Source organism: Bacillus rossius, assembly GCF_032445375.1.
Source record: "Bacillus rossius redtenbacheri isolate Brsri chromosome 9 unlocalized genomic scaffold, Brsri_v3 Brsri_v3_scf9_2, whole genome shotgun sequence".
NCBI lineage: Eukaryota > Metazoa > Arthropoda > Insecta > Phasmatodea > Bacillidae > Bacillus > Bacillus rossius.
The window spans coordinates 25,373,640-25,394,100 of NW_026962013.1; the positions used below are offsets into that span (position 1 = coordinate 25,373,640).

The 20,461-nt window shown below is 38.1% G+C and overlaps 1 protein-coding gene across 1 annotated transcript in view; it reads left to right on the plus strand.

Annotated features, from left to right (window-relative positions):
- The window catches only part of LOC134542858 (suppressor of lurcher protein 1-like), a 443,271-nt gene that overhangs the window by 70,497 nt on the left and 352,313 nt on the right, over window positions 1-20,461 (plus strand). Inside the window, exon 3 of the mRNA XM_063387427.1 lies at window positions 7,017-7,077. Coding sequence (XP_063243497.1) covers window positions 7,017-7,077 — 61 coding nt within the window. The remainder of the gene's footprint in view (window positions 1-7,016; window positions 7,078-20,461) is intronic.

Here is a 20,461-nt window from a genome sequence, read left to right on the forward strand (position 1 = left end):
ATTACATCACGCGAAAAAAATTTAAACATAATTTGTTTTAAAATTGGGATGTAATAATTGTTCTACAGTTTTCTTTTTAATTTTTTTCCCTGCAATACTCGCAATTCGTGTTTGGTATCATACGTCAGCTTCCTGTTCGGGCTGCAAAAGAACGCAATTTTGTGAATAACGAAATGGTTTGTAATCAACTTTGGAATAGGTGGGACGGCTGTTAATTTAATTCCATCGTGCCTGGCGCTCTGTGTTAAAGCGCGTTCGCGTCTGGCGTGAAACTTCTCCCTCTTCTAACCCCCCCCCCCCCCCCCACACATTTCCCAATTCCTATCTAGACACGGGCAAGCATAGAGATAATAACACAGCCTTTGACCCCTGCGCACTTGTTGCTGCGAGTGAGAGTGGAATCCGTAGAGCAAATTTGATTTAGAGCGAGTTTCAGCGCAACGTACCAAGAAATGCGCCACTGAGTATACAGAAAAAATATATATCTGTACTTTTACCAAATATTCCTTTGGAAACCAGTTTCCAACAACTAGTGTATAATACTACAAGAAAGATATTGTTAAGTTGTACAACTCATGGCTATAGTTATTTTTGCATATATGAAATACATTTTTCGAGATAAACCTGAGTATTTCTTACGAACATTGGTGCATTTTTTTTTGGTATTTTAATTGGTGTTCATGCTAGCATAGTTATTTTTCATACCATGGAATCCATTATGTTTTTTTGGTGTTATTAATTTTTTCAGTTGATACTGGAAAGCTATTCAGGAAACTGTTTACAATTAGCTACTTTAAATATTGGAGGTACTGGGATAACACAAAGCATAAATGCCTCCGGTAAGAATCCAAACCCAGTATTACTGCGAGCACTATTTTGTGGTGATACAATTGTTTTCACGTAATTGTAACCAATTTACAAATATATGTAATTCTACATGGATATTTCTGTTCCATTTGTAAAAAAACAACTAATTAACAGTGTGGCATAATGGTTTCACTTAAAAAAAAATCACCGACATCTCAAAACCTGTGTATTTTAGGTTATTTGTGATGTAGTTTTATTTTATCGTGAGACTTGTTCACAGCCGGCAGGGTAGAGGCCAAGACAGGCATTACCATACCGCGCCCGCACCGCCGGATCTTCATACCGCAACGCGAGGGCGTGATAAATATAAGCCAATACATTTATTTACGCGTATTACGAGTATTTCCCGAATCCGCCGCTAGATTTCGCTGCCGGAGCAGCTACACCGATTATAAAATAGTTTCATTAGAAGACTGAATTTTTAAAATATACAATAAACGGGAAAAGACATAAAAAAATCCTAAACCCCAGCTAAGGACCTGATTTTCTACAAGTAATTTAATTTAAATACTGCCAATCTTGTTAAAATTCATTAAACAGTAAATACTACAAAGATTCACTTTGCATTTGTGAACGTTGGTTTGCGCCATCCACCACAGATGGCAGCACCGTGGTCACGCATTTCCGTTCCATTCACGAAATTACTCCTACCAAAAGCCGTAGTATACCGAGCGCTCAGATGTTAGACATCAAAACATGAATTTTTTCAATGATAATATTTTTTTTATGTAGCACGTCTAACCAAACCTAAATTTTAGTTTTGAAACAGGAAAAATAAAATCAGAGAGATGCACGTATTCAGATTATTCAAACGTGTTATTCGGAGCGCGCGAGCAGTAGTATGTATCACGGTGCTGCGATAAAGTTTGACGGCGGGGGATGGAGAGGGGAAGCCGTGAGTTGCAGCTGACTTGTGGGTTTCTCTTTGGCGAGCCGCTGCGGCAGACAGCTAGTGCCGCAGACATCCGGTGGTGTCGCGAGCGCAGCTGTGGTCCCGGGTTCAAAGCGCGCCGCCACACCTGCACTCGTTGCCTCGACACACGCAACACTCTGCTCGTTTCCAGCTGCTTTGTCGCGGTGCAGCTGTATGCCCGGACGCCGACAGAACAGAGGGCAGTCCGCGAACGAACACTCTCGCTGCTGGAGGCCGTTCAAATATTCGGACACCGAAGATCGTTATACGGCTGTAGGAAAATACATTCTACACCCCTCAACCCTTTCAAATAGTTAATATCAACGCCTCTGAAAATGTTTAGGCACAAAAATGGGTTTTTTAAGTACTATATGTTCCGAAAAACACATTTTGCTATGTCTTATGTTGCTAATTTAGCCTAAACAAACGTTAACACCAATTTTTAGTATTGTTAATGCAGCTAAACTAACTTAACAAACCGTTCAAAATATTTTACAGTACTTTTATCTTGCCAACGGTTCAAATATTTTTACAGTATTGTAAATGCAGATAACCTATTCAAACTTAACCTAACCAACACTTAAAAATGTGAACGAACGCTAAACTGTTTTTAATACAGTTTTGCTGTTTAACTCAATCTCCATATAAAATGAGGAACTCAAAAACATAATTTTCTGAAATTTCTTTATTGTTTTTATTTTCAGAAGAGCACATACTCTAGAAAATTAGAAACGAAATATCTATCATGGACACGGCTTTTTCTATGCCGTTAACACTGTCGTTTCATAACGAAGTCTAACACCTGAAAGTTGTTTGATGACATAATATTGTTATCAAACTATTGCAGCAGATCTTTATAAATATAATCAAACAGTATGTTGCTTGTGGTTGAAAATGTTTTGCAGGAATATGATAAAACAATCTTTGGCAAAAATGTGCACATTGCTGAGTAATGTAAACATTGAACAGCTGTTGGAGGGACTCTTTCATAAAATGGTTCACTGTGGTCTTGCGTGTCGCTGCTAAAAAAAATCTCACTTCACCAGGAAGACGATAAACTTATTTAACTGTACAGAAATTTACATGTTTTGGCATAAGAACGATTTAAAAAAGTGGAAGGACATTCAGCCTCAAGTTTTTTGTGTGCCATATTGAATCTATGATATTATGCCGTTGGTTAATATGACCACAAAAATAAGCTGGGTTGGAATTATCATAACACTGTTCCCGCAAAATATAGAACTGTTAAAGACTGTTTTTTCTTTGTCATTTTATTACTGCTTAAAAGATCCCATGCCCCACACATATTTTCAGATACATTTCAGAAATGCTAGTTTATCTGAATGAAACATAGTAACGTTTATGTAAAGTTTCATAAGTGTATTTGAGACTTTTGTGATGTATATAATATTATATATTGACATTGTTTGAAACAAACATATTTAATCTGAGTTACCAATTTCCAAGTGACCTTTTTTAGGGTCAGCATGAGCTCATGCTTAGATCAACAAATTTTTTAATAACCAACAAGCATCATTGCAATAGTGCACACACAAACTCACGCACCTACACACACACTATATATATATATATTATATATAACCGATGTAATAATATTTTAGTTCAATAAAATGTTTTGCATCTAAAACAAAAGGATGACTGCCACACGGATAAATTATAAGCTAGTTAATTCCATGCAAGTACCTTATATTCCTTGTAAAGATGCGGCGAATGCTAATATTATGACTGTCGGTTTCCAATGCTTAAACAAATAACGAAGCAACATCACCTAGTCAAACTTTTCTCTCTCTGTCTTCTTCTTCTCTCTCTCTCTCTCTCTCTCTCTCTCTCTCTCTCTCTCTCCATCCCCCCTGTCCCCACGCGACAATTTTTGAATGCAGAGTTTCAAGTTTCGCCACTGCTGAAAAATGACTGGGGGAGAAAAATAATAATAATACACGTTTTGCCACCGACAGCTATATTATAAATAACGAGCCCCGGTCGATGCTACCCGACTCTCCCGCCTGCACGGTAATTGGTCTCGCATTTGCACCGACCCCGGCGTGTGAGATCTGGTGTACAGTCGGTGCCTTATCCGAGGAGTGCTCCCAGAGAGTGCGATTGCACGGGTAGACAGCATAAATTGCCCTAGTTGCTGTTCCGTTTGCTCTACCCGCCCATCCGGGAACACACACGGTGCGCAGAGCTTCAGGGAAAACCCACGCGATTTACAAAAAGACTACTCGTGATATCCGAGTGGGGTAATTATGTTTAAGAAAAGCATTGTTATAACTCGCTGAGGGCCGATAACTAGTTTGGTTTCCGGTTTAAGTTTTTAAAATTTCTTTTTAGAAGAGTTCAAATGGCCAATAGGCGTGTTTTCAGAGCAATTTTTAGGCATAAACAACCGGTAAAGTTTCTTGAAAGCAGGGCTTGCCTTTATCTCAATTTCTTCGCCATATTATGTTACGGTCACCGCTCAAATCTCATAAATATTCTATGCACGACTAGAAGACTACATGCCAGTTCAGAGCCTTGCGCTTAGAGGCGATACCGCGCTAGAAGCACCTGCGAGCGTCGCACTTAATCATCCCGCCTCACTAAAAAAGACACACCCCTGACTAGGCGGGTCGCTTAAAGCCGAGGCGAACAGAAGCGAAAGGGCGTCTGCAAGAAGAGCATTATTCTCTTGGGTGCAAACATCCTGCGAACGCGACGGAACACACTGCTGTAAGTGATCCGTCCGTAATTAAAGGAAATAAATCTATATCGTAGGCTTTTGAGGTCAGAGTCACAACCTTTCATTTGGCATTCGGGTTGACACCACGTCAGTATTATTGATGGCGTGACATACATTTCGGCACGCCTTGAAGGAACCACCTTAAAGGGCCGATTGACAACCGCCTGTCAATCGCCCTCGACGTTTGCAGCAAGGCATACCAGAACGTCGGGAACCCCGTAAATTAAACAGAAGTGGCCTTAACCCTAAATATAGGAAGTAAATAATATAAAATAAATAATATTTACTTATGTTCTGTGTTCGATCTAACGTAAACAATAAACAGATAAACTAGCATGTCCATCTAAGTTCATTTAGCTGGCGTTTAAGTTATTGTAGCTTTGATAAGTTTAACGTATTTTAAAAACAGTACAAAATACTTCCTAATTTTTTATGTAGCCTTTAACATAATTAAAAATTACTTAATAAATATAATTAAAACCAAACTTTAAAATACATTAGAAAACTTATAGGTTATAAAAATTACATTACAAATGGCAACATAACAAAAAAATACTTTTTTTTGTTTTTCATCATAACAATTTGAATAGCGTAACAACCTAACTTTCACAATAAAATTAATAGTCCTTTAGAAGTCTGTAAATTGTTTTGAGTTGAGCGCGCCGCTGCTTGAGGAGAGGGTTACTGCGGTAGATTTTGTACTTTCTCTTCTGCGTTTGGTTTTTGAGTTATGTTACGGTTTTCAGCTTTACGTAATGGAGTGGACCATGTTTATGGGACCCCTGTCGGCGTTGTCGAAAAGCGATAGAGGGTAGGGCATGTTGACTTGTCACAGCTGAAACGGGAGCATCGCTGCTCTATAACTAACCTGAGACACAAACCTGAGATTCTTTACGCCTACGAGATCTTCGCATGCCGCTCGCCTGCACAATGTTTAGTTTCAGAACGACACAAAACATCATACACTCTCCATTTTGCTGGAACTAGAAGACCATTCATGTTCTTCGGCGAGCAGAGGGAAGTGGGAGATGGCGAACTTCCCTTTTTCTTTCAAGCGCGTGGGATGTAAAGCATTTCACTTTCCTTCAAAAAAAATTAAATAAATGAAGAGCACCATATACCTTACCAAGTGCTCTTAGAGTCTCGCGTTTAGCGTCCAACGAAACTGTAATCTCTGGAAATTGCAAACATTTTTTTGTGACTATAATTCCTTTCAAAAGAAATGTAAATTAAATTTGTTTTTTTTTTTTTCTCTTCATTCACCATGTTCAGGTTGGCCAAAAGTTCCCATTTCATTTTCAAACTTCCCATTTTTATCATGCAGTTTTACTTAAAATGAAAAATATGACATAATGTTGTGTTTAATTGTGGACGAATTTTTTTTTCTTTGATAAAACTGCCATTGTTCAGGACAATGTTTTTCTTACAAAAAATCTAAGTGGACTAAAATATTTTGATCAAAGTCGTCAATAATTTTAAATTACATAGTATTTAACTGTGGTTATTTTTAAGGCTAAAAAAATTTCAGGGTACAGCCATTAGATTACTCTATCTACTGGAAAAATATCTATATTTTTAAATTTTTTGAACTGTGGCTGTTTTTTTTTTCTTTTCAAATACTCTGACTTATGTCTTTGCAAGGATTTTGAGCTCTTGACGGCAATGCCATAGGAAGCTAATTTTTCACCATGTTACATTTATTTAATTTAGTTCCAACCAAATACGAAATCTGCTACCCACAGAACCATAAAATATCCGTCGATTTAAAATCAATTAACATAGTATATTTATGTTTATGTGTGCAACTAAATCGCACTGAAATTTTCATATTTGACTAGGTCAATCGAATAACTTACATTGATAACCACCAAATGTGTGGCAATTACAATGCATTATGCAGTGGTGATTATAACACACATTCATTTGGCATATGCTTCTCTTGCTTCTCTTTAAACTCTCAAGAGCATGTAATACCCCAAAAATGTTACTTTTACAAACATATCTTGAGTGTATACTTTTGTTGGTCATCAAGTATCTTTCTTTGTAGTAACCTGCATTCATAAAACAAGCCAGCAACGTGCACAAAATCCACGAGCGTTTTTTTTTTGTGAATATTTTTTTTGCGACAGGAAAAGCAAGAGACGGGGTCTAAAAGATAATTCAAACTCGTGAATTAACTTTGGCAAGTTGCGCTCTTTAACTTTTATTCTTTTAGTGCAGTCCCAAGTTAAACTTTCGCCTTGAAACTCCCGGAGATCCTCAGACGATAAAGTTTTAAAAACTTTCAGAGTTCATTATTGTTTTTTTTAAATTTGGTATTTGAAAAGAGTGAAGCTCTTTAGGTTTTGCCCTTGTGGACCAAGATATTGCTAAAGTTAAAGTGTGAGTCTAAGAAAACTCAACTTTCTATAAGGAACAAATGTTTGGAATGTTATATCCTGTGTGTTATTAATCATTTCTGAAATCTAAGACACAGGTATTTATTATATTTTGCAGATGCTCATCGTACTCCTCACTACAATCATGCTGATAGTCATCGGAGATGCTGTGAATCCAGGTAAGGGCGAAAATCTGCAGGATATCCATGAGTAGGGGGGGGGGGCCCTTGTACTAACGTTTATCATTCCCATTCCACAGTTACAATTTTTCAAGCACAAGCAAGCTCCTTCAAAAAGGGGCTTTTTGATTCCAGGGGGCGGTTCCCCCCCAATTCTATGCCCAAATAATATGCTATGCATGATGGTTCGTTATAATCTTAGAAGATAATAAATATTGGCTCGTTAATTCATAGCATGTATTTTACACATTTTCTACTTTGGATAAAAAATAAAACAAGTAAATTATAATTATCATCCCATAATAAATATGAGTACAAATAAAATATGTAAAGATGTAGGCTCTACATTAATAATTTTTGGCCACAAAAGTTAAAGTCCGAAACGGACTTAAAATGATTTCCAACTCCTCCTGCAGCGATCCTTCTGAATATTTTCTATCGCCTGCAGTACTCAGCGAAATATTCTATCACCAAGCTTAACTTAGTTGGCGACGGTCATACCAGTTTCCATAGTTCTAGCGACAACTGGGAAGCATGACGTCATATGGCGAGTCGGAGCGTCGGGGCGGCATCGGCACGTTCTACTTCCGCTTCCGGCGGGCGACTGCACTCAGCTGTCGAAATCAGGCCCTTATGTACTCATGAGCAGCAATCGAGACAGCCTATTACATTCTACTACGAACTTCTGGTTGCTCGCAACAACGGTGGTCTTCCGCATTGCTACATCCCAACTTAAAACCTACATTATTACTTAAGTTAAATCACGCACAGCTAACGCTAGACAAATTATTGTGCATATGGGCGTCAACTTACTTAACCTCTCATGCCACAGACACTCATTAGCGCGTATATTTACGCGACGCGTAAAAATGTGTCTACATTTTCTCTTTATTCTTGAAATAAAAATACAGCTTTGCGTTCTATGTACACTTGACTCCACCAGAAAAAGGTTGTGTGAAAGGAACTTATATAAATACAATTTTAACTGCAAGTGGATCTTTGAATGGAAACCTTTGAGAGGCAATGATGAAAAGGAAGCGAATGCAAAGAGCTTAATGGGGTAGGACCTTTTGCTTTCTTTGAGGGATTTTCTTTTTACGGCTTTTGCCGCCGGCGGCCTGTGGCAAATCTGTGCTTTTGGCGACTGCACAACACTCCCGACTAAAATGTGGATTAAGTTGGGGGGGGGGGGGGACAAGAAAAAATTAAACAAAGTGAATATAAGGGGAAAGAGTACTGCTTGTTGTGAAAACATCAGCCTATAGTTGTTGCCTTGGAGCAAAGGGCAATTTAGTTCCAGATGTAACTATGTGGAGACTCTTGATTAACGAAGATGTCTTGGCACGTAAATTATTATAAATAAAAGAAAAATATGAATCGTTACAGCATTTGGAAGGTTCATTGGCCAACAAAGTCATTTCAAGAAACACTTATGATAAAAAACAAAATACAAGAAATAAATTACAACATTTATGTTCAGTGTAAGTTACTTTGTGAAAATTTAGCTTAAATAATATTTAATGAATTTGGTAATGACCAGCTTCAAGTGTTTTTCGTCTCCTTTACGTAGAGTTGAGTCCAACCTGTCGATTCAGTGATCAGCGCTTCTGGCTGATAAGCCAAATGTACTGGATTCGATTCCCAGCTGGGCTAAAAATGTTCATCCCGAGTCAAGGACTGGGTGAGGTGTTGTTCCTATAACTCTGTACTGCGGAAGGAAAAGATAACCACTGCAGAATAATTTAGCCTAGTCCACCCTACAATGTAGAAGTTTTTCACATAAAATTTACGTAGAGCTATGGTTACAAATTATCCAGGAATATTCGTAAATTTAAGGATATCTTCGTATATGTACGAGTATTTAGAGTATTAATTACTTACAGAGAACATGGGACAAAAATATCATGTTGGATTTTTAACTCAACCTTCACAAATTTCTTATGTCTACAGCGAAAATACTCTCCATCTTTCTACGTGCATTTCTACCCTGTTATAAAAAATAAACAGCATTCGCATTTTAAAAATCGGGTGTAAATTATATGAAGTTACATTAACCTAAAATTATAAAGAACAATTCGTTTATTTCAGGCAAAATCTTCTTTTCGAAGTTCGTAAATTTATTATATTTTAAAACAGCAGTCACTCCATGGATGTCTCTCCCAAGGAAATGGCTGTGGTGCTAAACCATGATCCATTCCGATTAATCCATTATCATAATCATCACCTAGCACTGAACCACGTCACTATTACTTTGGTGCGAAAAGTTTTAGTGAATTGGAATTGTACCTAATATAATAGGCCTATTGGTTAGAATTCAGTTTGTAAACAACATGAACCCCTGAATAAAAACAAAATTGCTGTTGAGTCATTGTAACGGTGGTTAACTACTAATGATTTATTTTTAAATTTACGTTCTCGTAATTCACATAGTACCAACCACCACGGTCCCACCTTGACCGAGTCTCAAACGACGAAGCTAGTACAAATGATAACACGTCCTTACGTTTCATTCAACCGAGATCAGTCCCATAACATCCGATGTTCGCCGCTCGCTCGTGCATTTTTGCAGTCGGAATATATATATATATATATATATATATATATATATATATATATAGAGAGAGAGAGAGAGAGAGAGAGAGAGAGACAGCGAGAAACAAAGATTGAGATTTAAACTAACCCTTCTAGAAAAATAAAATTAACAAGAAATTTTTGCAGGAATTTAAATAGTTTAACAACGATATTGTACCACACTTAAATTAACCTGCCTTTTACTTTCACAAAATAGGAAACAAAAAATCTGAAGATGCTAGAACGCAGATTATTTGTGCATCTGTCTCGGAGTCAATGAATGTTGTGAGGGTTGCCCTCATTCCGCCCACCCCACTTCCCATTTTCCAAGAGCGAGATGAGATCCGTTCTAGTTACGCGCCATTCGCACGGGGCCGTTAGCGGAACGGTTGAACCCTGGCGCCCCTACAACTCTCAGTTGGGGGCATCCTTCATACCACCCTCCCCCCCACCCCATCTTGCTCATCTAGGGCGACGCCCGTCTCCGTACGACGAGCAGTAATGGGTGCTAAACCCCTCCCTCCCTGCCTCTCCCCTCTTCCATTTCTCACGACTGCTGATCGCATCAACGAGCCGAGGGTAATTACCGCGCGGTAATCGCGCTGATAACTTACCGGCCGGAACCCGGAGGGCAAACATAGCCGCCCGCCCGGCGCCGACGCCTCGCTGTTGTAATCCTCTCACACAAACCCCGAATGACCACCCCACGGTTGTATTGCTGCACGCGTGTTTAAGGCCCTGCCTCACACCCTTACATCGGTTATTTCAATCTATTATCATTCCAACATATTATTTAATGGGAGGGGGGTCGTCTAATCTGGGGTGTATTTGTGTCAGTGAGGCGGGATGATATGTGTGACGCTAGCTGGCACCTCTAATGGGGTGTTGTCTCTAAGCGCAACGCTTTGGACCAGGCGCGTATTCTTCTTGTCATGCATAGGACAACTATACAATTTTAGAGGTAACCATAACTTTTTATGACAGAAAAATCAATGAAAGTTCCATGAGTGCTTTCAAGAATCTGTAACTAGTATTTCATGCAAGAAAATTATTTTAAAACCACAGCGTTTTCTTATTATTTTTTTTTCGTAAACAGGTGCCATTCATGTACGTGCGTAGGTATTCAAAGTGCATAAGAGCTGTTTCTGTAAATTCATCACGTTAGCTCTATTACGTTTCATGTTTGGTTTCAAATTTTTTCAAACAGATGTTTACAATATCATACATTAGCGATAAAAATATTATAAAATTGTTTGAAAACTTAATTGAATACGGGATCTTGCACTGACTGCTCAAAAATGACGTTTAGTAAATGTCTGGTGAGAAAGTTTGTGACCCAACAACAAACGCAAAAGAGCCTTTTGTTTTGAGTTACAGGAAAATACCTTAAATAGCCTTGTCAGGGTATAAAACAACAACACAGCATATGATGTTGAGCCCCTATAACAGCATTAATCATAAACGTATTATTACGTTGTTGAAAATTAAAAGTTAAACCAAATATAAGCGACCCAACGGATATAATAAAACTATAGCTATATAATGTTCTATTAAATCACTGGTTGTCCCAATAACGTTTTACATCTCTTGAATCTAATCTATACATTCAACCTTTAAAATAAAGACTTAAAAGCTTTATATCTAAGTAAACTAACGTAATTAAATACTGTACACTTCATTTTATATCAATAATTAAATAGTAAATATGTTAAAATATAACAGGGCAGTACAGCAGAATTTTGAGTACTAATGCAAAGGTTTTGGTTGTTGATTACTGTCTATGTTTACATCCACACAATATTTTTTGTCACACATTACCCAATTTAGTACTCACTGATTTATTCATTGATGTTTTGAGCTACATACTTGTCCTTAGCAAGGGATCTAAATTTTTCTGCGTGGACTAACTCTTGACTCATGCCCATACCACAGTTGTTTTTATGCCTGGGACGCCAAGTACACGAAGTTTATTCACTTCGGAGATCAACCACACTCACGTTCACACGTTTTAATAGGTCACGTGACATACTCAGTCCAACAAAACACGGAGTGCGCTTATGTTGCAAGTAATACAACCGATATAGTTATTCGCAGTACTGAATTTCAAACAGTCAAGCAATAGTTTTAAATTTATCTGTATTCAAAGTTATTGATTAATGATCAATCATGTACACATATTCATGTTCTTCAGAAACTGTTTACAGATAGATGACTATCCACCTGCGATTAGTCGGATTGTTACTATTTAATTAATTTCTTCGCTGTATTTTTTTGAGTGACCCTTCCATAATACTAAAGTTCGGTCAAAGTTCTTAATACGTTTTCCATAAAGCTGTAGGTATTCCATGATTTTCATCGGAAAAGTTAAAGACCACTAATGTATGTAAAATTAATCACATTTTTGTAGCTTGAAAATTCCTAACCAACTAAAGAATATTAATATACATTAATAATATACTTAATGTACATTTTAAATTGATTCTTGACTTACATAAATATGGGCTCATATTGATTCTTATAATAATTCTAGACTTACATTAATCTAGCCTTATAAATCAATGTATTCCAAATACTATTATTTATAAAACCATTTAAAATTATATTTGAAGTGATTTTTATTATATTTTAGGCACGCTGTGGACATAATCCCTGTTCGATCGCCAAAATTATCATACAGATCAGCTAGTTAGAGAGATAGCACACACACCAAGTGTTAGTCACTCATGAGCTATGGGTCTTGTGTTCTGCACCTATCTGATGCATAGAAGCAACTTCATATTTTTTTCTTTGACTCGTGTAGAAAAATAACTTCCAATACGCGTGAAGTTATAATGTACGACTAGTCAGTACCTAAATTCAAGTTCGCAGTATAGCCCAGTCTACACTTCGGGGGGAAAATCGCGCAGGAGTCGCCGAAAGGAAAATGCCTTTGCCCCTTTTAATGCGCCACCCCACAAACCCCTTCACTGGAACTTTGCGGTCGGGTTAATTAAATCCGATCCCCGGCGCTTGTGAGGGCTAATCCTCCCCCCCCCCCCTACACAAATCTTCCGGTCAGGCGCGCGTACAAACAGGAGGGGCGCACACACACAGCGCTGGTTCCTTCCTCCCCCCCCTCTTCATGCGTGAGGCGGGAGAGGTGAGTGGGGGGTGCGTCTCCCGAGCCTTGACCTCCCCTTCCTGCTCCGCGCTGGACCAAACCAAGTTCCCGCGCGGTTTCCTGGTCGTTACCGCGCTGACGTCGCCGTCGGGGAAGAGGTTCTGCTTGACCGTCAGGTCAGCCAACCCAAAAAAAAAAACCCCTCGTCTGCGGAGTGTCAGGGTAAGCAACCTCCTCCTCTCGCAGCTAACTTTCAGATGACGTGTGGGGGGAAATTTTTAATTTTTACATGTTACTCAAGTCCAGGGAATATGAAAGCCTGTAGTTGTTGAGTGAGTAAATTCTACGCTCAATTTAAATTTTTAGCCGGGTTCATAAATGATGTTAACAGTTGAGAAACTGTCTCCTTTTTTAAATTTTGTATTTTTATCAGGCTGCTTAATCCCGCAACAATAGTATAATTCATCTCTAATGTTTTGATGAAGTATTTGTTTTTGGTCAGTTCAGAAAATTATCATATGCAGGGAATTTGGTACGCTTGAAATTTGTAGGAAAATTAACTTTTCATGAATGATTTTTGGTATTGAGCTAAGGTATGATATAAGCTCACTCTTATTGTACAGCGATTGTAATGATTTGGCTTGACGAATTTTTTGGTAGAATAATACAATTCAATATGATTTCATGCCTTTTTTTTTATTTGTAGCTGCGATCACGTACTCGCGACTTAAAAATTTGTAATATAATTTTTCCTTGATGATGGTTTATATTCTGTTTTGCTCACACACTAAGAATCTAAAGTCAGGGGTGGTAATGCGCTCATTTCTTTGTGCCGTTTTGACAAGCTATGGCAGTAATTTTGGAGAGATGCAACCCTGGTAGCGTGTGTGGACGTGTCTCGCGACCCAGTATAGCGGGTTGTGAGCCATAGTTTCCATCAATACGTGTTGTAATTACATTCCCTCTCGGGGAATGGTAGCAGGATAGATACGAAGAATAAAGTTGATGTAGTAAACTTGAGAGGTTATCAGTGTTGAATTTTTATAAATTACGTTATTTCCTCTTATATTTTTCTACGAATCTTTTACTTCGAATATAGAATCCTTCGAATACTAAGTATTTGATAGTAGTTGGTGGTATTTGAGGATTTTATTTGCCCATCCATAATTTTAACATATTATTTGGATGAACTGCGAAAACGCAATTTTACAACCATGCCTTGCCAGGGACTCGAACCAAGAACCTTTCTCACCGCGGGCGGGCGCGCATCAAAATGCTCCACGACAGAGAAAGATGACTCCCACGGCTCGGAAAATGCCGGGAAATGTCGGAGGGGCGAAAGGTTTGAGGACTCCCGTTGGAACAAGGTGGAGGGGGAGGGGTAATGGAAGCTTTTAGCCTCAGACTCCTGTCCTGGACACTCTTGTCAGGATTATTTGGCTTCCTCGCATGGAGCTTCCGGGGTCCCTCTTCCCTTCCCCCCCTTCCCCGCAACCCGCAACATTAATTATTGAAAACGCTGATGCCCGAAATTCCTCGTGTCAGGGGAAAATTTAATCTCTCGAGTGTGCGGATCGACAAGAAACGGGCCGTGACAGACTGGAACAGACAGTCTGGACTTGCGTGAACGCACATCATATAAAACTGGAATCTCTGGAGAAAAAAAAAAGATTCCAGGAAACATATGAAATTAATATCCTCGTTCCAATTCTTTCGGAATGATTTAAAATTGCAATTTTTTTTTCATATACTGCAAAACTTTCGTAAATATAAATAAAACGTCGATGTGTAAAATTAAGGCGCTTGTTTTATTGTTATGATTTTAATTTCTTAGACTTATCCAAACTTGCAGGTGTAGAAAAAAATAACACGATATAAAAATTCTGTGAAAGGTAAAGAACATGAAAAATTAAGAACATACGTTGGCCTACAGTAGCATTATTTTTAATGATTAGCAACAGGAATAAAATAAACACTAAATAAGGAAACGATGCTGATTTTCAGATATTACGAACGTCTCATTTCCTAAGAGTATATTTAGTCAAGCAGAAGAGGAAGATTTAAGTTTGTTTCCATCTTCCAACACCGGCCAGGAAGGAGAGTGGTTTCAAATGAGGTTTCTTCGAAATGTTTTATATCATTGCCACTCAGGTGAATGCTGGCGTAGCTTTCAAACGTTTATCATCCTCGTCCCTTTAACTTTCAAGGTACTCACTGGTCGCTCATGTCAAGCGATTATCAAATTCACTGAACAAAATTAAAAATAAATCTCTGGATGTACTACATAATGAAAACTGTCCGTACAAATATGAAGTATGGTTTTATTAAAAACAATTTTACATCTAGTGATAAGTTTAACCAATTGATTCCCTATTACGTCATGCATGAATATCATGACAACCTTTGCAGAAGACTTTGTCTGTTGATCTTTGTTCTTCTGATTAATACGTAGAAGTATCGTAAAACTTATAAAGCTGCAATGTCTGAATAAAGTGAAGTATTTCCTCCCTTATGGGTACACTAGTTAGTTGTAAGGCACCTAAGGCACCCGTTGAAAAATGATTAATATAAAAACAATTTAACATAGACGAAATATTTATTAAAATTTCTATTTAATTTAATATTGTGCAAATGAAAATCATATCTGATAAATAAATATATATATATACACCTATAAATATATATACATGTACATCGCGTGTGAATCGTCTCATCCAATAATCTGTAATGAATTACAACGATATACTTTCGTAATAAAAATTGATTTCCAGCGATAAATGGAATATTATCTTAATTTGCGAAGTTCCCTAATTATTTCAATTAGAAAAGTAAATAATGATTACAATTTCCAAAATTAAATAAAAATCAAAGCCCTTCTTTAACTTCTAACGCCATCTTTTGGTGAAAAATTCAAATGCACTTCTTAAAATATATAAAAAAATATTAAAGTGTTGCTGTGTGTAAAACAGCAAGTGCAGCTACCTGCAGAGTGCCGGCCTCAGACTCCTGATGGGCGACTTCCCGTCGTACGCTGGCATTCTGCAGGCAGGGGCTGTCTCACAGCGTTACGCGATCATTAAGTCAGCGATGAGCGTCACTATATATAATATATATAGGATAAATGCCATTAAAACACACGAAATATATATATATATATAATATTTGGCATTCAAGTTCTAGTAAATTGCGCCTTGAATCGAAAAGATTTTGCTATACTATTTATTAACGTGTTTAAATTTCGAAATATCCTGATACACAGAGGCTACCTCTACCCGCCAAATTGAATCAAAGTAACGTTTTGTAACTGGTTTGCGCCAGTTCGTCTGCTGTCACAATTGAAAGGTGACGTACTGCGCCGAAGGAGATCTGCTTCTCATTTTCATCCATCCGTCCTGCACTTAAACGTTTATCTTCTTCACCAGTTATCGGGCAGGTGTTTTGCGAGGCGACTTGAGTTCTCCTGGCCAGTTCGGAAGGACTCCCGAATGGAATGGAAACTCACGTCGGTGAGAGAATTCACGCACATACCGAGAGCTGAGAAATGACAATCGAAGACTTCTGTAATTGTTAGCGTAGAAGCAACTCTGAAGGATTCGCGGAGTTTTGGTGGAGGGGATACGGGACTGCACGAATATGCGGTCATAACTTTATCACCTTGGTGTTAACCGACAAAAGTCATTTTGTATAGGACTCCAGAATGTTATGTTATTTTAAAAAAAAATCATTTTTCATACGTTATGTTAACTGAGTTGCGCAAGCATCAAATATGTTTTAGGGGTTGGGTGGGGGAGGGATTACTTCATAGAGAAAAAAAGGGGGTATCTACGTTGATGGTAAAATATAACAGAAACCGATATACAGTTATAGCAATAGGATTATAAATATCCAGGTTGGTTTTTTAATACTTTATCTGTTACACGTGTTTGTTAAAAAAATTGAGTTGTGGTTAAACCCATGCGTAAAAAAACTTTTGGGCCGCAGATTCCGCGGACCCTCCGTGCGAATACTACAGATTCGTGCCTGTGATTGTAGTAAAAGTTTTATGGCGTCTGCCATAGAGTTTTGTTGACGCCCCTGTATCAACATTCTGGAAGGGTTGTGGCTAAAGATTTTTTTGGCCCCGACAAACAATAATTTCCAGTCCGATTAGGCCATCGGGCGGAAACTTGTAAAATAAACAATGATTCCCTACATAAAAATATACGTTTTATTTACGTATATGAGTAGGTACGCATTTATGTTAATCTTTGTCGAGATCATCCGCGGAGCACCAAGTACGAGAAATGATTCGTTGCCCTTCACTCCTGTCCACGACCTTGGTAAACGAGTGGAAAGGGAAAGATGGTGTAAAAAGTGTGGGGGGGGGGAGGAGGAAGCCGCTGAGATGCCAGTGATCTATCTACGGCGAGGACTCGCGACAAAAGGAAAGGCGAAGTGACGAGTCGTTAAGTGCCTGTCAAGCGCTGATCGATCGTCACACTTTCGTGCCACCGACTCTGGAGGGCAGGGTTTCTTTTGCGAGCCTTCCGCGGATGGTTTCTGAGCTGCATAGAAACTCCGCAGAAGTGGTTTTCAACATATATATTTTATTTTTATCAAGGGCCTAGTTGTTTCCTCAGCTCATACACATGTTATCACCATTACCATTTCGATGACTTTTCTTTCGCAGGGGGTTATTTGTCGTTAGTTTGGAAGATGTCAAAATTACCATAAATCAACTAACGTTTAAATAAAACAAGTTTTATATTAATTTTTATTTTATATCTGCCCAATTTTTTTAATTTATGAAGAGCCTTATTTTTTTACTCCAAGAAATGGGTTTTTTAAATTACAGTAAAAATATAATTTAAGTATTAAATTATAACTTTGACATTAAAATTTACATTTACTATAAGGCAAAACCATTAAAAAAAGTTTAAAATATTTTCTTTTATTTTGATTTTTTATTGTGATAAATTAAAAGATAATAAGTGTGATATCTTGCATCCAACAGAAGTAGTATATAAAAGGGGCTCCTGTGCTTGGTTCTGGTGCAAGGATTGAGGATGGGTTCGATAACGGACCACCATGACGTCACGTCGGCCATATTGAATGATCTTGGCCTTCGACCTTGACCCCAGTGGCCATTTTGGATCTGCCATTTTGAATTCTAGAACTTTCCTCCATTTTCATTTCTACTATTTTGTTTTCTCTTGGAATCGAATGCCCCACTCTCTAAAGTTGCCGCCATGTTTAAAATCCGTATTTTTAATGCTAGAAAATTGAGAGAAATTTTAAAAATTATAAATATTATTTCATTACAATTTTAATAAAAACATATTTACAACATGGAGTACTGGGTTCGAACATAGTGAGAGATATTTAATAATCCTCCCTCTGTAGGGGCAGCTGGCAGACTGACCCCAAACCAAATTTTGAAATGCATATATGAATATAAATCCCTCTCCCCCTCCAACCCTCCCTAAATCCAGATATTACTAGTTTCTATTACCTCTCTCTGTCCCCCCCCCCCCACAATTCATTCTATAAATATCGACTCGACGACCGAGGAGCCCTTCAGTTTGCAGAAGTTTCCTGCTCAGTGCCAGTTGGATACTAGAGATTTCGAACATGTGCAAGCCTCTGAAAACGAGGAGGGAGTTACCGAACAGTTCGCGAACTATCAGTTCGCAGCGCCAGTCGAGACACCAAACCCGAACATCTGTACCAAGCCATCGTCTAAATTGCAACAGGGTACGACGGTCTTGAAATGGACATTGTTCGTGGAAGCGTGATGTACAGCTATGTATAGCTGTGACAGAAATGTTCCCTGAGTCAGTAGATGTAATCATCAACAACTATATAATGTATGTAATAATATCACTCTGTGGTCGTCGGAGGGCGTTGGGCCCGGGGATCGCACCACCGTCCGTCCTGGACGTACTGTGGCCAACATGCGACGACCCATGGCAGCCCCACGTGGACAACGACGACGGTCCATGGCTCGATGCCTCCACGCGGTTCTGGAACTTCTGTCCGGACCCAAGACCACACGAGGCAAACAAGTGCACAATGTTCGAAATCGGCGAGGAAAATTACCTTTTCATCCGGGCCGGACCGCAGTGCGTGCCGTCATAATTTGTAACAATGTCCCCCCTTTTCTAGCATTAAAATATGGATTTTAAATATGGCGGAAAAGGTGCAAAAGTGCAAAGGTGACGTCATAATTTTCAAAATGGTGCGAACTCTTTTCTTTCAGTTTGTCTTTGGCGCGATATAAACAAAGCCTACTAAATATTGTGACATTTAATTAAATGAAAAGTGAGAGTGGGTTATGATTATTGTGAACAATATACTTTCTTGAAGAGAATATCATCTATATTTGTAAAAATATGAAGAAAAATGAAACCTGAAATAAGGGCTTTCAATGTTGTTTCTTTCGTGAAATAGAGAAATGGTGGATTAAAATTGCCGCCGGAGTCAAGGTAGATGGCAAGATCACCCAAGATGGCCACCGTGACGTCATGGTGGTCGGTCATTGAACCCATGATCAATTCTTGCACCGGCACCAGGCACAGAAGCCCCTTTTATATCCTACTACTAATAGACAGTTTGAAATTTTTCAGAAATCATTTCTTAGTCGAGTTCACGGTTGCGTCCTGTGTTTCCTCTTTATCTCTTAATGTGGGAGACAGGCTAATAGCAGAAAAATCATCACCGCGAAGACCAAAGCCAAAGCCAAAGCCGTCTCCTGTTAGAAAAACTCTAGCTTTATACAAATTGCAAGACTGTCTTTTAAGTACAAGTGGTAATACTCTTCCTGTCAACCGTTATCACAGCCAAACAAATGGCTTGTTACAAAAAAAAAACTGAATAATACACTTTGCCGAAAGAAGGAATTTTATGAGACTGTTACATTGAAGTACATGCCTTTAATTACAGTATTTACAACAAATGTGTTTCAATACTTACATACAATCAATTAATTTTAACATGTATGCATTTATAAATATAAGTTTGAAAATCATTTATCCGTTACAAGCTGATCTTAGACTAAGGGGTAAACAAATGATAAAGACTTTCAAAACTACAATATTTTTGTTCTCAAGCTAATGCTTACAAATGCTTTTATCTATTAAAACGTATAACGGTTTATATCTAATCCTGATAAACTTATGAGTGAAATATTACCAGATTCAAAACAAAATAGTTTTTATAAAAAAGTCACATTGTTTAATCACAGAACGGCAAGCAAAAAAACTCAAGTAAATTACTCTTTCCCCACAACAAAATCCGTAGGTTAAGTTTAAAACACCAAAATTTATTAAATAATATTTTAAATCATAAAAATCTTCTGAAACCTTTATGTTACTACTGAATCATTATTATTTAACTCAAATTTTACGGTCATCTCAACTTCCCAGCTATAAAAACGTTTTCACTGTAGCAAGTGGCCTGCAGGTGATTAAGAACATGTTATAGGTGAGCATTAAAAAAATTTAAATGAAATATTGTCATACTGCGAGGACATTAATTAGTATGGTTGGTATGATTAACTTTAAAGACACCGTTAATAACGGTTTGGATTTACTGAGTTCTAACTAGTATTTACTTCAATGCGTTTGAAGCATACAGGATGCAGCATGCACGAGGCATCACCTGGAACGCGAATACAACGTGCGAAACCAATCGGCTTGTTAGCAATAAATCACTGCATTGGGATGCAGCTATGCG